This window comes from Pelophylax lessonae, assembly GCF_965119305.1.
Source record: "Pelophylax lessonae genome assembly, chromosome: 1".
Taxonomy (NCBI): domain Eukaryota; kingdom Metazoa; phylum Chordata; class Amphibia; order Anura; family Ranidae; genus Pelophylax; species Pelophylax lessonae.
Window position 1 is genome coordinate 869,332,376 of NC_138768.1, and position 17,179 is coordinate 869,349,554.

The 17,179-nt window shown below is 45.0% G+C and overlaps 1 protein-coding gene across 1 annotated transcript in view; it reads right to left on the reverse strand.

The window, feature by feature from the left end:
* GALT (galactose-1-phosphate uridylyltransferase) overlaps positions 1–17,179 on the reverse strand; it is a 60,698-nt gene that overhangs the window by 13,765 nt on the left and 29,754 nt on the right. Inside the window, exons 5-7 of the mRNA XM_082275656.1 lie at positions 14,686–14,815; positions 2,438–2,494; positions 2,156–2,278 (exon numbers count right to left, since the gene is read on the reverse strand). Coding sequence (XP_082131782.1) covers positions 2,156–2,278; positions 2,438–2,494; positions 14,686–14,815 — 310 coding nt within the window. The remainder of the gene's footprint in view (positions 1–2,155; positions 2,279–2,437; positions 2,495–14,685; positions 14,816–17,179) is intronic.

Sequence of the window (17,179 nt, forward strand, 5' to 3'; positions counted from 1 at the left end):
CGCTATCATACTGGGACCACCTATAATACAGCAGTCCCACCCGGGGTTGCCAACTTTCTGTAAATTTATGAACAGTTTGTAAAATCCATAATTTTTGCATCTACCTGTGAACGTCCAGATGCAACAATTACAGATTTTACAAACTGTTCATTCATTTACTGAAAGTTGGCAACCCTAGTCCCTACCCATACCATCATAAACCATTACTGACCAACCATGTGGCCTGCAACAACAACAGCAACAAGCACCTTCTTCATCCAAAACTCCGAACAGTGCGGCCTGAAAAATCTCAACAAGTCTGAGGAGAGAAGAATTTGTCAGGAATGTGAACAATCTTCTATCTCCCAATACAGTAACATTTACCCTGATAACATTCCTGGACTCACCTCCCATCCATATTATCCTTTATCCCTGTTATTGTCTTAAGAATTATCCCCTATCCCCCTAAATCCAACACATAATAAAACGTCTGCTTTGGCAATTGATTTTTTCTTTTTTTAATTAAGACTAATTGGAACAGAAAGGAAAGGGAAAGAAAATAAAAGAAAAGGAGAGAAAAAAAAGAGAAAGCGAGAGAGACAGACAGAGAGAGAACAAGAGAGAGAGAGAACGAGAGAGAGAGAGACAGAAAGAGAGAGAGACAGACAGACAGACAGAAAGAGAGAGAAGGTGAGAGAGAGAGAGAGACAGAAAGAGAGAGAACGAGAGAGAGAGAACAAGAGAGAGAGAAAACAAGAGAGAGAGAGAGAGAGAACGAAAGAGAGAGAACAAGAGAGAGAGAGAGAGAGAGAGAGACAGAAAGAGAGGGAACGAGAGAGAGAGAACGAGAGAGAGACAGAAAGCGAGAGAACGAGAGAGAGAGACAGAAAGAGAGAGAGACAGAAAGCAAGAGAACGAGAGAGAGAGAGACAGAAAGAGAGAGAACGAGAGAGAGAGGGGGAGAAAAAAAGAGAAAGAAAGAGAAAAAAAGAACGAACGAAAGAACGAGAGAATGAAAGAAAGAAAGAAAGAAAGAAAGAATGAGAGAGAACAAGAGAAAGAGGGGGAAAGAGAGATAGAAAAACGAGAGAGAGAGAGAACGAGAGAGAGACAGAAAGAAAGAGAGAGAACGAGAGAGAGACAGAAAGAAAGAGAGAGAACGAGAGAGAGACAAAGAAAAACGAGAGAGAAAGAGAGAAAAACGAGAGAGAAAGAGAGAGAGGGAAAGAAAGAGAGAGAGAGAACGAGAAAGAGAGAGAGAGGACGTGAGAGAGAGAGAGACAGACAGAAAGAAAGAGAGAGAACGAGAAAGAGAGAGACAGAAAGAAAAACGAGAGAGAAAGAGAGAAAAATGAGAGAGAGAGGGAAAGAGAGAGAGAGAGAACGAGAGAGAGAGAGACAGAAAGAAAGAGAACGAGAAAGAGAGAGACAGAAAGAAAAACGAGAGAGAAAGAAAGGAAAAACGAGAGAGAAAGAGAGAGAGGGAAAGAGAGAGACAGAAAGAAAGAGAGAGAAAGAGAGAGAGGGAAAGAGAGAGAACAAGAGAGAGAGGGGGAAAGAGATAGAAAAACAAGCAAGAAAGAGAGAGAGGGAAAGAAAGAAGGAAAGAAAGAAAGAAAGAAAGAAAGAAAGAAAGAAAGAAAGAAAGAAAGAAAGAAAGAAAGAAAGAAAGAAAGAAAGAAAGAAAGAAAGAAGGAAAGAAGGAAAGAAGGAAAGAAAGAAAGAAGGAAAGAAAGAAAAAGAAAACAAGAGAGAGGGCGAAAGAGAGATAGAAAAAAAGAGAGAGAGAGGGAGGGAAAGAAAGAGAGGGGGAAAAAAGAGAAAGAGAGAGAGAAAAGAAAGAGAAAAAGGGAAAGAAGGAAAAGAAAAGAAGAATGAAAATGTGAGAGGGAAAGAGAAAATGAGAAAAAGAGAGAAAGGAGGGAGAGAGAGAGAGAAAGGAGGGAGAGAGAGATCAAAAAAACAAAAGGAAGAATGAAAACGAGACAAAGAAAGCAAGAAACCGAGAGAGATAGAGAGAAAGAAAGAGAAAGGAGAGAGAGAGAAAAGACAAAGAAAGAAAGGAAATGAGAGAAAGAGAGAAACTCCAGGCTGCTGCCCCCATGGTATTGCTCTCATACTCAGTACAGACACTTCTGATGCAGAAACTGATAAACTTCTTATACTTTGATCAGACCTTGCTCTTCTCCTCCAGTCTCCCATACTCCAATAACATGGGAGTCCCATGTGTCCGGAGGTATTCTCGCTGTGTTCGGTCCTCTGTCTGAGCCTCATTTGGAAGAAAATTACTTGCCCAAATCTATAGAAGAAATAAAATTATACAATTCATTTTTTTTTTTTTTTTTTAAGAAACTGTGATATTTCTAAAGTTTTAAACAAGAAAAAAAAAACAAACACTCACATTAGGACATTTCTACAGTTTGTAAATTGTCCACTAGGTGACAGTAGTGCAGCGTACCTGGCAGTGTGGATGAGGATTTGAACATCCCATCATTTCTCCTTTGTTTTCAAAGATCTGGAAATTAAATTTAAAAACTTTAAATCTACAAGCAAGATTCCAGTACAGGCAACTATGCTAGGTAGACCTCATCGGCAGCATCCTTAACCACTTAAGCCCCGGAGGATTTGGCTGCTAAAGGTCCAGACCCCTTTTTTCAACTTGGCACTTCGTGACTTTAACTGATAATTGCGCGGTCATGCAATGCAGTACCTAAACGAAATTTACGTCCTTTTTTTCCCACAAACAGAGCTTTCTTTTGGTGGTATTTGATCACCTCTGCGCTTTTTATTTTTTGCGATATTAATAAAAAAAGAGCGAAAATTTTGCAAAAAAATGACATTTTCAACTTTGTCTTATCCAATATACTCAATTTATGTCATTTTTATGGCCAAAATATATTTAGCTACATGTCTTTGACAAAAAAAAAAATCAATGAGCGTATTTTTATTGGTTTGCGCAAAAGTTATAGCGTCTACAAACTATGGTGTAAATACTGAAATTTACGAAGCTTTAATTTCTGACTGCCTATCTCATTTCATGAAGTGCTAAAATGGCGGGGCAGTACAAAACCCCCCCAAACTACCACTTTTTGGAAAGTAGACATCCTAAGGAATGTTCTGAGAGGCATGTTGAGCTCATTGAATATTTTATTTTTTTGTCACAGGTGTTTGAAAAATGACAAAAATAATTATTTTTTTTTTTTTTACACAAAGTTGTCAATGAAATGATATATTGCTCACACATGCCATGGGTATATGTGTAATTACACCCCAAAATATATTCTGCTGCTTCTCCTGAGTACAGGGATACCACATATGTGAGACTTTTTGGGAGCGTAGCTGTGTACGGGAGCCGGAAAACAAATCACCACCATCAGAATTTCAAAGGGCGTACATTTTTCATTGCATTTTCTCACTACCTATAACGGTTTTGGAGGCCCTGAAATGTCAAGATACCACAAAACCCCCCCAAATGACCCCATTTTGGAAAGTAGACACCCCAAGCTGTTTGCTGAGAGGCATGGTGAGTCCATGGAATATTTTATATTTTGCCACAAGTTTCGGGAAAATTACAATTTTTTTTTTTAATTTTTTTTTTTTACACAACGTTGTCACTAAAAGATAAATTTCTCACACATGACATGGGTATATGTGGAATGACACCCCAAAATACATTCTGCCACTTCTCCTGAGTATGGGGATGCCCCATGTGTGAGACTTTTTGGGAGCCTAGCTGTGTACAGGACCGCGAAAACCAATCAACACTCTCAGGTTTTCTAATGGCGTAAATTGTTCATGTCACCTCTGCACTACCTGTCGCAGTTTCGGAGGCCCTAAAATTCCAAAATAGCACAAAACCCCCCCAAATGACCCCATTTTGCAAAGTAGACACCCCAAGCTATTTGCTGAGAGGCATGGTGAGTCCATGGAATATTTTATATTTTGCCACAAGTTCCGGGAAATATATATATATATATATATTTTTTTTTTTTTTTACACAAAGTTGTCAGTAAATGATATATTGCTCACACATGCCATGGGTATATGTGAAATGACACCCCAAAATACATTCTGCTGCTTCTCCTGAGTACAAGGATACCCCATGTGTGAGACTTTTTTGCAGTCTAGCCGAGTACAGGACCCGGAAAACCACTCCCCACCTTCTGGCTTTCTAAGGGCGTAAATTGTTGATCTCACTCCTTACTACCTATCACACTTTTGAAGTCCATAAAAGGCCAAGATGGCACAAAACCCCCCCAAATGACCCCATTTTGCAAAGTAGACACTCCAATCTATTTGCTGAGAGGCATGGTGAGTATTTTGCAGCTCTCATTTTTTTTGGAAAATGAAGAAAAAACAGGAAAATGCATTTTTTTTCCTCTTTTTTCAATTTCCAAAACTTTGTGACAAAAAGTGAGATCTGCAAAACACTCAACATGCCTCTCTGCAAATAGCTCAGGGTGTCTACTTTCCAAAATGGGGTCATTTGGGGGGGTTTTGTGCTATCTTGGAATTTTAGGGCCTCCGAAACTGTGATAGGTAGTCAGGAGTGAAATCAACAATTTACGCCCTTGGAAAGCCTGAAAGTGGAGGTTGGTTTTCGGGGTCCTGTACTCGGCTAGACTGCAAAAAAGTCTCACACATGGGGTATCCCTGTACTCAGGAGAAGCAGCAGAATGTATTTTGGGGTGTCATTTCACATATACACATGGCATGTGTGAGCAATATATCATTTAGTGACAACTTTCTGTAAAAAAACAACAAAAAAAAAAGAAATAATAATTTTCCCGACACTTGTAGCAAAATATAAAATATTCCATGGACTCACCATGCCTCTCAGCAAATAGCTTTGGGTGTCTACTTTTCAAAAAGGGGTCATTTGGGGGGTGTTTGAACTGTCCCGGCATTTTACGCTCAATCTTAGCCACACATCACCCACTCTTCTAACCACTTGAAAACCAAGCCTTTTCTGTGCCTTTTTGTTTACATGAAAAAATATTTTTTTTTTACTAGAAAATTACTTTGAACCCCCAAACATTATATATTTCTTTAAAGCAGAGGCCCTATAGAATAAAATGGTGGATGTTGCAATTTTTTTTGTCACACGGTATTTGCGCACAGATTTTCCAAACGCAATTTTTGCGAAAAAAATACATTTTTTTTAAATTTATTGCACAAATACACTATATAATTCCAATTTGTTTGGTAAAATTTAAAAGATGATCTTATGCCGAGTTCATAGACACCTGACATGACATGCTTTAAAAATTGCGCACACCTGCGCAGCGGCAAAAACGTACGTACATTTTTAAAAACCTTTAAAAGTCTCTACAGGTTACCACTTTAGACTTACAGAGGAGGTCTACTGCAAGAATTACTGCACTCGATCTGGTGATCGCGGCGATACCTCACATGCATGCTGAAATTGCGGTTTACATATGACACTAGACCAACGCTTGCGTGTGCCATTGCGCGCAAGCACGGGGGAAAGGGGGCGGAGCTCGATTTTTTTTTTTTTTTTGCTCTTTTATGTTATTTTGACACCTTTCCTTTAATTTTTTTTTTTTTAAATCATTTTTATTGCTATCACAGTGAATTTAGATATCCCCTATGATAGCAATCGGTAGTGACAGGTACTCTTTTTTTTAAAAATTGCGGTCTTTTATACTCTAGATCTCTCCTCTGACCTTAATGCTTCTGACCACGCCAAAATTGGTTTGATAAAATACTTTCCCAATTTCCCAATGGCCCTGTTTATTTCTGGCGAAAAAGAAGTCATGAAATGCTCGTAGCCTCCGGCATCTTAGGCCATAGAGATGATTGGAGCCATTCTAATCTTCAATTAGCTCTATGGTTAGATAACTGAACCACCGGCTGCACTCTCGGGTTAACCGGTGGGACAGGAGAGCCCGAGAAAAACCACGGAAGGCTGCGGAAGGCGGCGGTGGGGGGGGGGAGGCCCCTCCCACTGCATGTAAAAGCAGTCTAGCGGCCAATTACCTGCTAGGATTGCTTTTACATGTAAGCCGACCGCTGGCTGTAAAAAACGATACCAAGATGATGCCTAAATCTGCAGGCATCATCCTGGTATAACCACTCAAAGTCCAGCAACGTACCAGTACATTGCTAGTCCTTGTTTGGCATACAGGTTTTTTTTTTTTTCATGCAGCCTGTGGGCTGAACGGAAAAAAAGAGAACCTATCAGAAATCAGCACAGGAATAATGCGTAGTATTACTCATCATTAACCGCCCAAACAACCACCCACTGAATTTAATGATGGGTATACACGGCGCTATCCACGTATACCAAAATAGGATTTTAACTGCAGTGCTGAAATCAGAAAATCACCACAGCTGCTATCAGCAAAGGTATCCATATATGCTGAGCGCAAACACTGTTTGTGTCAGAATATATAAAATCAATGCGTGGTAGCCGACGAGTACCTGCAGGAGAAACAGGTCACAAAAGAATGAAAAAACAAACAAAGGACATTTAAATGTACAGTAATGCCCCGTACACACGTGCAGATTATCTGCAGACTTTTGTCTGCAGACTTACCTTTTCTATGTAGTGCAAGGGCCTGCCGGATTGCATACAAATTGAAAGTGTTTAGGTTTGACCTCATATTATATGGTTTTGGTAAGTCTGCAGACAAAAGTCTGCAGATAATCTGCACGTGTGTATGGGGCATAAGAAGAGTAGAAGGACATATAAAATGACTGACACAACAACAGTTTTTGGATCCTTTTATTTTTCTTTCTAACTGTTTCTTCATGTCTTGATTTGGGACTGCGATCTTCTGCGATCTTCTCTTCCAGCTTGGGTCTCTCAAAATGTCGATGGACATCCAACATCCTTCGAGACCCTGTGTTTGTGTGCCCTACACTGTGTCGTGCTGTACCCTACACTAATACTCCACTAGTGTATGGTAGCGCTCAAAACATTCCCCGATGCAGAGACCAGGTTGGTCAGGACATTTGGGACAATAATAACGGGTGTCACGCCTAAATCCGCGCCTGCGACAGACACGACATCTTCTTTGGGGCCATCTTTGGGTAGGGGTACTCGGGAGGGCATAAGGAAAATGCCTCTCATGCAGCCGGCTCACTGCATCTGGAAGGGGAAGTTGGGCAGGCATGCCTCCTGGGTACAGGTAGGCAAGGATGATCTCTTCCTGGAATTCCCGGAAAGATCCAGTTCGTCCTGACGCCTTGTATAGGACAAAGGCGTTCAGCATCGCCAATTGGAATAAATAAACAGACACTTTTTTGTACCAGCGTCTGGCTTTACGGGCAACTAAATACGGCGCCAAAATCTGGTCGTTAAGGTCCACCCCTCCCATGTTAAGGTTATATTCGTGGACACAGAGGGGTTTCTCCACAACGCCAGTTGCCGTAGTGATTTGGACTGTCGTGTCTGCGTGAAGGGAGGACAGAACATAAACATCCCGTGTATCCTTCCACTTCACCGCAAGCAATTTGTCCGTTTTCAAGCAGGCTCTCGCCCCCCGACTAAGACGGGAATCTACAAGCCGTTGGGGGAAGCCCCGGCGATTAGGTCGCACGGTGCCACATGCGCCAATTTGTAATTCGAGCAGGTGACTAAATAGTGGCACGCTTGTATAAAAGTTGTCCACGTACAAATGGTACCCCTTTCCGGATAAGGGTGACACCAAGTCCCAAACTATCTTACCGCTGCTCCCTATGTAGTCTGGGCAGTTGGGGGGCTCCACACAGCTATCTTTTCCCTCATAGACCCGGAAACTAACTGTATAGCCTGTGGCCCTGTCACACAATTTATACAGTTTGACCCCGTACTTGGCACGCTTGCTGGGGAGGTACTGTTTCATAGCAAGGCGGCCAGTAAATTTAATCAGGGACTCGTCAACGCAGACAACTTGTTCGGGGGTAAACAAGGCTGCAAACCGCTGATTGAAGTGGTCTATGAGGGGCCGAATTTTGTGGAGCCGATCGTATGCAGGGTCTCCCCGAGGACGACAGATTTCATTGTCGCTGAAATGCATAAATCGCAGAATTTGCTCATATCTCGCCCTGGACATGGAGGCAGAGTACATGCGCATATGGTGAAGTGGGCTAGTGGACCAATATAGCCGCAATTCACTCTGTTTAGTTATGCCCATGTGGAGGGAAAGGCCCAGAAAGATCTTAAATTCGGAAACCGTTAAAGGTTTCCAGCCGAATTGTCTGGCAAGGGGCGAATTTGGGTTGGCGGCGATAAATTGTTGAGCATATAAATTTGATTGATCCACAATAGATCTGAAAAGATCTTCCGTGAAGAACAGCTCAAAAAAGTTCAGGGGCGTAAAACCAGCTGTCTCCACGTGGATTCCAGGTTGGGCGGTGAATGGGGGAAGTACTGGCGCTGTAGTATCAGTGGGTTGCCAATTAGGAAATGCCAGCGCATCAGGGAGGGCACTATGGGCTCTACGGGCCTGTCTTCGAATACGCGGTGGCTGCGGGCCACTACTCGTGCTAGCCACCACACTAGCTTCAACTGCACTTAGAGGACTCGCCACGTCACCAGGTCTTACTGCAGTGCTGGTTGTACTAGGTCCAGGGTGTACTAGGCCGCTGGCGCTTGCCAGGTCGCCAGAAGGATGAGCGGCACTAGTACCCACACTCTGCTCCATACAAGCACCCTGCGATTCCTGCATCTCAACAACTCCAGAATGGGGTCGGGTACGCCTGGGTCAAACAGGGACCCATCTGTCGTCGGAGCTATCTGTCAGGGAGCCGCTGCTGTCATTTGGTTCGTATACTGACCCTGATTCTGCCGGTGAGGCTTCCCCATCGCTCTCACCTGACATGGTCATTATACTGTAAATAGCTTCATCACTGTACGAACGTTTAGACATTTTGGTAACTAAATTTACCCGTACAGTGATGCGACTCACAGGTAATAAAAGCACCTGGTTGTCCAAGACTATTTCAAGCGCTACCAAAAAAACTGCTAATGCTAGCAGGGATCAGGCCTGACTCTGCTAACACAGCGGTTTTGTGTCTTGTGTTTTTTTGTAAGTGACAGTAATCTATTGATTACTACACTTGCCTGGGTGAAAGGGTTAAACGCAGGTGCTGGCAGGAATCAGTGCTGACCTTGCAAACACTGCGTTTTGGGAACCCTAAACTATGGGGGCGCTAGTATAGTTCTTATCAGATCAGATATTGATCTGTTCAAACACTATACTAGAAATGGAAGTGTAGGTGCGTGCGTGCGTGCGTGTGTGTGTGGCAATCAAGGGGTTATTTCTAAACTATGCGCCGGGGATCTGGGGGGGGGTGGCGGGGACCCTAAACCTCCTTTGGGAAAGAAACTAGCTAGCTAGCACAACCTCAAGTCACAATGACACCAATACAAAATACAGTAAAAACAGTATATTATGTGTGTATTAGTGCTAATGTGACAGAGGGTGTAGGGGTTAACGGGATGTGATCAGGGGGGGATCAGGGGTTTAAATCTTTATTGGAAGGGACTGGCGGGTATCCTAAGGATAAAAGGAACGGTGGCAAGCGCTAAACCTGGTCACAAGTCACACTTATACGGGTATATAGAAAATGCTATATACTGTATACAGTGTGCGTTGTGGCAGGGGGTGTAGGGGTGATCAGGGGGGGATCAGGGGATTAAATCTTTATTGGGCGGGTGGGGGGGACCCTAAACCTGCTTGGGACACAAACTTAGTCGCCTGCGCTAATTCTGATCACAATCACACTAATACAAAAATACAAAAACACAGTATATTACGTTTGTATTAGTGCTGATGTGACAGAGGGTGTAGGGGTTAACTAGCGGTGATCAGGAGGGGATCAGGGGGGATCAGGGGCTCAAATCTTTATTAGGGGGGGGTGGCGGGTAATTCAAGTAGAAAAGGGGGGGTCGCAAGCGCTAGACCTGACCACAAATCACACTTATACGGGTATATAGCAAAATGCTATATACTGTATACGGTGTGTGTTATGGCAGGGGGTGTAGGGGTGATCAGGGGGGGGTCAGGGGCTTAAATCTTTATTGGGCGGGTGGGGGGGACCCTAAACCTTCTTGGGACAGAAACTTAGTCGCCTGCGCTAATTCTGATCACAATGACACTAATACAAAAATACAATAACACCGTATATTGCGTTTGTATTAGTGCTGATGTGACAGAGGGTGTAGGGGTTAACGGCGGTGATCAGGGGGGGTTCAGGGGGGATCAGTGGGTTAAATCTTTATTAGGGGGGGGTGGGGGGTAATTTGAGTGGAAAAGGGGGGGTCGCAAGTGCTACACCTGTTCACAAATCACACTTATACAGGTATATAGGTAAATGCTATATGCTGTATATAGTGTGTGTTGTGTCAGGTGCTGTAGGGGTTAATTGGGGGGGCGATCGGGGGTGAAATGTGCCTATCTAACTGTGTGTGGGTGTGCTTGGTGCAATACTCACAGTAAGATGTGCTCTCCTCTCACGCTGGATCCAAAAAGACCGTTGTGGGGGGAGGGCACATCTCCTCTAAGCCTGTGTTTACATTTCACAGGCTTAGAGGATGATCTGATTGGGCAGGACCGATCAACAGGTCCAGACCAAAAATGATTGGCCTGGACCTGATGACTGATCGGTTCTGAACCCAATCGAGTCATCGGCGGCGGCGGCGGGGCGCGGGAGCGCGCACAGGGCCGGCAAAAAGTGCTGACGTAGGCCTACGTCAGTTTGCCTGGCCGGGGCTGAGTGCCGACGTAGATCGTCGTGCGCCGGTCGTTAAGTGGTTAAGGGATATAAGAAGCCAAAAGGTGACCCAGATCACCATAGCCCAGTGAAGGTGAACCTTGACACCCCAGATGTTTTGGAACTACATTTCCCATGATGTTCATGCACTCTGCAGTGTAGTTGGGCATCATGGGAAATGTAGTTTCAAAACATCTGGGGTGCCAAGGTTCGCCATCACTGCGCGCATAGCCTATATAAAGTATGACTAAAAGAAATAGTTTTGGGTGGTTTGACCCCTTTAAAATAGTCTGCTTGAGATTTGGAAAAACAGGTCCCAATCTCAGGCAGAACTGCTGGTTGGCCAGTTATTCCCAAACGTAAGTTGCCCGGTGTTCAGTGAAAAAACCATACCCGTGAGAAAACCTCGTCACTTCCGGTGTACCTACGGAGGGTATGGATTTCTCACGGTACTTACACTTGCCGCGATTACATTAAAACAGCTCCTCTGCAACATAAATCATCTCCGCTCCTTCCCCTCTCACTTCCCTGCTCTTGGCTAATAAATATAAAAGCGCATCACGGAGCTGCGATCGCAGTCATTTAGAATTCATACACCCGCCGCCGCTTTTATATTTACTAGCCGACATCAGGGAGGTGACAGGGATAGCAGAGGAGATGATTGATGTTGCAGCTGAACTGTTTTTATGTAACCGCCGCAAGTATAACATTTCACACAATACCGTCATTTTTTCATTCCCTCCGAGCATGCGCACTCCTCAACTTCACAGCTGTTCAATGGTGTTTTCGGGGCTCTGAGCATGCGCACTGTTACGCTGCTCAGCTGTTTCGCACAGGAAGTGACGAGGGTATGGAAATCTAACGAGGTATGGAATTCTAACGTTACACCGGTCTTCTTCCACTGGGATCATGTGGCCACCTCTGTGTCCCCTTGAATAGATTTCTCTTCACTTTCCATCCCTTAGATACATTAGGAAGTGGAAGGAAAGCTCTCCATATTAAGGGGGAAATGTCCTTGTAGACCATGGGTCTTCAAACAATGGCCCTCCAGTTGTTCAGGAACTACAATTCCCATCATGCCTAGTCCTGTCTGTGAATGTCAGAGTTTTACAATGCCTCATGGGATGTGTAGTTCCGCAACAGCTGGAGGGCCGTAGTTTGAGGATCCTTGTTGTAGACAGTTGTCACCAGAACAAGTACCCCCATTGGAAGACTTCCCCTCTAATCCTGTTATCAACTCAAAATTAGGTATTTTCCCTCTATTTCTTTCAGCACTTGCTGTGGCAGTGGTAGGGCTTAGAATTTACACCAAGGTCCTGTGATCTGATATGCCTGAACAAAATGGCGAGTTAATGTGGACAAAGTGGTTAACTAGAAAATGAATGTGAAAAGTCTATTCCCAGCATTGTTGCCCCTCGTTCCCTGATAACTCCACCATACTGGTCCCTACCTGATAGGGATGGGAGAACGGTTCAGCCTGGGCATGAGTTGGGGCCGAACACCCGAATTTGCAGGGTGTTCGCCCTGACAAACACCCTGCAATGCACTGAGAACTGAACAGTGTATTCTGCGCCCTGATTGGGCAAAGCTTTGCCTAATCAGGTCGCAGTGTAAGCTGGTCGTTAAGGAGCGGGGCCAGGGAGCGGGCCGCGGCGTCCTTAACAACTGATGAGTCATCAACTGTCAATGGCTTGACAGCTGAATAAAAAAAAAAAAAATGGCAATTGCCTATATAATAACTGTCAAAGCGCAGAGCGGGCAGACGGTGGAAGGACTCCTAGGAGGCAAGAGCATTTTTTTTTTTTATAGTTTTCGGGTACGGCAGACGTCCTGATAGTCAATGGATTTACACAATTTTTTTATTTTTTAAAGGACTTGTCAAAAACTGTTTCTTGTGGTTATTACTTTTTGACACTTTTTTTGGTGAATGGGTAGGGGTACTATGTACCTGATATCCATTGACATTGGTGGGGATTCTGGGATCTGTGGGCACCCTTGTTAAAGGGGGGCTTCCAGGTTTTGATAAGCCCCCCGTCCACAGACCCCGACAACCACAGCCCAGGGTCCAGTGGTCCAAACCACCCACCCACCCATGTTGATAGCCTGGTATGGTTGGGGTGGGGGGCGCTCGCTTGTCCCCTCCCCTTTCTTGACCTGCCAGGCTGCATGCTCAGGCAAGGGTCTGGTGCGGATTTTGGGGGGGACCCCACGCCATTTTTTTTATTTTTTCAATAGCTGGGTGCCAGCATTTGTAGCCGCGAGCCATTTAAATTGGGAGTTTTTTTTCTTAGGAATTGTCATTTTTGCTGGAGCATGTACTATGCATGCTACAAATACACCACTTTACAGGGACAATAAAGGGACCCCCAGGCATGATATTTAAAGGAATTTTTCATTTTTATTGTTGCACTTTAACCACTTGCTGACCGCCGCAGGACTATTTACTGCGGTGGTCAGCCCCTACTGGGCAAAGCAACGTAGGACTACGTCACTCGCCCACGAGCCTCTAGGGGGGGAGCTCGCCCCCGGAGGCGCGCTCCCGCCCCCGCTCGTTCACTAACATCCCCGTGTGAGTGACCGGCGGCTCCGATGTCCACCGGTCACTCACGATCTCCTGCTGGAGAGGGAGAAAGGCAGGCAGGTGATGTAAACACAGCCGCCTGTCATTCTCCCTGATCTAACTGCAGAGATCATACGATCCTGCTATGTAGGATCGTATGTCTCTGTGGTTACATCACAAGCCACGCCCCCCCCCCCCAGAGTTAGAATCACTCCCCTAGGGATACATTTAATCCACGGTTTACCAATAGAGTTAACCCCTTCCCTGCCAGTGTAATTTTACAGTAACAGTGCATATGTATAGCACTGATTACTGTAGTAATGTCACTGGTACCCCCAAAAGTGTCAAAAATGTCAGTCAAGGGTCCGATCTCTCCGCCGCAATGTCGCAGTCCCACAAAAAAAATAAAAATATCGCAGATCGCCGCCATTACTAGTTAAAAAAAAAAAAACAATAAAAATGACAGAAGTCTTTCCCGTAGTTAGTAAACGCAATAACTTTTACGCAAACCAATCAAAATACGCTTATTGTGATTTTTTTCACCAAAAATATGTAGCAGAAAACAAATTGGCCTAAAATGTTAAAAAATTTAGATTTTTACATTTTTTTGGGGGAATTTCATATAAAAAAATTTGAAAAATATTATTGTTTTTTCAAAATTGTCGCTCTTTTTTTGTTTATAGCGCAAAAAATAAAAATCGCACAGGTGATCAAATACCACCAAAAGAAAGCTCTGTTTGTGGGAAAAAAGGATGTCAATTTCATTTGGGTACAGCGTCGCACGACCGGGCAATTGTCCGTTAAAGTCACGCAGTGCCGAATCGCAAAATAGGCCCTGGTCAGGAAGGGGGTAAAATCTTCCGGGGCTTAAGTGGTTAAAATCACCGCTCCTGAAAAAACGATTGTTTTAAAAAAAATATATTGTATTGATACATGTCCCCCAGGGCAGTACCCGGACCCCCATACCACTTTTATGGCCAATTACTTGCATATAAGCCTTCAAAATGGGCACTTTTGACCTTTTCGGATCCTATAGACTTCAATGGCGTTTGCCGTTCGGGTTAGAACATTTCCCCTGTTCGGGGGTTCTGCTTGGAACTGAACAGGGGGTTGTTCAGCCCATCCCTACTACTAGACTATGCTGACACTCTCCTGCTATCCATCCTTAATTCAAAGGCATAATTATTGTTAAGGTTCATGAGAGCATTGGCAATTTTGACACTGTTAGGTATAACAAAGTGAAGTCAACTGGGGGCCCCATACAATCCTTGTAATGCGTCAGTTAGTTTCCATGATTTGTAGTTGCTCCTGGGATTCCAGGTAATTACAATTCATGAACAACATTGTATCAACCCTTCCGTGATAATATTGGGTTCCATTCCCCTCCAACATTATCATAGGTTTGACCAACTGCCATCACTTACCTGAACCCAGGGGTAAGTGGCTCCCAAGTCACTGTTTATCTCCGCCCACTTGTCAATCACAGCACGGACTTCCTGGTTGGTCATCAGAGGGAGAGTGATATCTGACCAGGGGTGGAAACACATTACCTGGCTGGGCAGAAATAAAGGCTCATCAGTGTTGGAACATTCTTGGTGAGACCTCCAGCCCTAAACCCCCTTCCCTTTCATTGCCTGATAAATTTGATTTTTGTATTGGCTAACCCCTTAGGAGCCGCTGGATTTTTGGGCCCCCCTCACACGCATAGCCAGGCAACAGGAATTTTCCACCATTCACTCAGCAGAAACCAGTCCAGGGTGCTTGGTTTTGTTTTTGGTTTATTAGGGGATGAACTTGGACAAGGATGGGATGCCAAGAACTGTAGCGTAAATGCAACTTGAGGACTTAAAAGATCTCTGGCTTCCAAAAAAAAAAAAAAAAGGCAGTCCTCCTGTAGAATGAACGTATCAGCTCAACTGGTAAAAACAATGGTCTCCAATTAACTAATAAAGGGTGCTCAGAGAATGCCAAGGCACCTGGCTGTGCCTTAGATTCCCCAAGCAAAAGGTGTAGGATAGAGCCATGCAAAGCCAATTGTCCCTTGCTAAGTATTGCACCTGTCTGCATCTCCTCAATAGGATCTGGGGTGTAGTTGTTGAAGCTAATCACTCAGTCCTTTAGGTGAATCCTGTGGCACAGGGGACTGCTGAACAGGCCTCCTATTGGACAGGTCCCAATGGCTCCTAGGATGGCTCAGCTAAGCCTAACTGAGGCTGAAGGGTGTGAGGTTCCGCCTACTGCTTTCTCCCTCTCTTCCTCTGGCTCCTTCCATCCACCAAGAGGCAGAGCCCCCCCAGTACAGGGATTCCCTCCAGGCAGGGTCATCCCTACTATGGGTCCTGCTGGCTCCATTGGACCCAGGCTGAACTTTGACAGGGGCGGCAAACTGACGCCCAAGATTTTTTTTCCAGCAGTTTTATGTGTCATCCAAGGGTGGACTGGGCCGGGGGGCAGGGTGACAATTGACCCCTGAGCAGCTCCACTGCCCTGTAAAAAGGCCACCCTGCTGCCCATAACACCCAAACTCATAGTTGTCAGGTGCGAGGGTGCTCGCACACAGTCTGACACCGGCTGTAAAACACCCGAGCACACATGAAGAGCCCAGATGTGTGTGCTGCTGGTGACAGGGTACCCACAGGAGACAGAGAGCAACAAAAGATCCCATCCCCACCGGCTCCACCAGCAGCCGATGTTTCAGGCGAAGCTTGCGAGACTTGCATTTCTATTGGGTGGAACTGGAGGAGGGGGTGCAGCTGGCTTTGTGCCCGGCCCGCCTTCTTCTGCTCTGGTGCATGCGTGAGCCTAGGCACTGAAGACTGTGGGAGCATTGGGAGCACTGGGAGACAGCAGAGAGGTAATAAAAAGAAGTTCTGTGTGACGGGACACAAAGGGTGTCCATCATTTTTTCTAGTAGTGACTGCTGATCTGCTGGACGGTCAAATGTTGCATAACTGGTCATGCGCAAAAATCACTATACAGCCCTAGCTTACCAATATACTACCCTAGCCCACCCCTATACTGCCCTAGCCTGTCCATATACTACCCTAGCCCGCCCCTATACTGCCCTAGCCTGTCCATATACTACCCTAGCCCGCCCCTATACTGCCCTAGCCTGTCTATATACTACCCTAGCCTGCCCCTATACTCCCCTAGCCTGTCTATATACTACCCTAGCCTGTCCATATACTACCCTAGCCTGCCCCTATACTGCCCTAGCCTGTCTATATACTGCCCGAGCCTGTCAATATACTACCCTAGCCTGTCAATATACTACCCTAGCCTGCCCCTATACTACCCTAGCCTGTCAATATACTACCCTAGCCTGTCCATATACTGCCCTAGCCTGTCTATATACTACCCAAGCCTGCCCCTATACTGCCCAAGCCTGTCTATAAACTACCCTAGCCTATCCATATACTACCCTAGCTGGTCCTTATACTATCCTAGCCTTCTCCTATACTACCCTAACCTCTCTATAAACTACCCTAGCCTGCCCCTATACTACCCTAGCCTGCCTTTATACTACCCTAGCCTGTCCATATACTACCCTAGCCTATCCATATACTACCCTAGCCTGTCCATATACTACCCTAGCCTGTCCATATACTACCCTAGCCTGTCAATATACCACATTAGCCTGTCTATATACCACACTAGCCTGCTCCTTTACTGCCTTAGCCTGTCTATCTACTACCCAAGCCTGTCCATATACTACCCTAGCCTGCCCATATATTACCCTAATCTGTCTATATACTACCCTAGTCTGCCCATATACTGCCCAAGCCTGTCTATATACTATCCTAGCCTGTCCATATACTACCCTAGTCTGCCCCTATACTGCCCTAGCCTGTCCATATAATACCCTAGCCTTTCCATATACTACCCTAGCCTGTCCATATACTATCCTAGCCTGCCCCT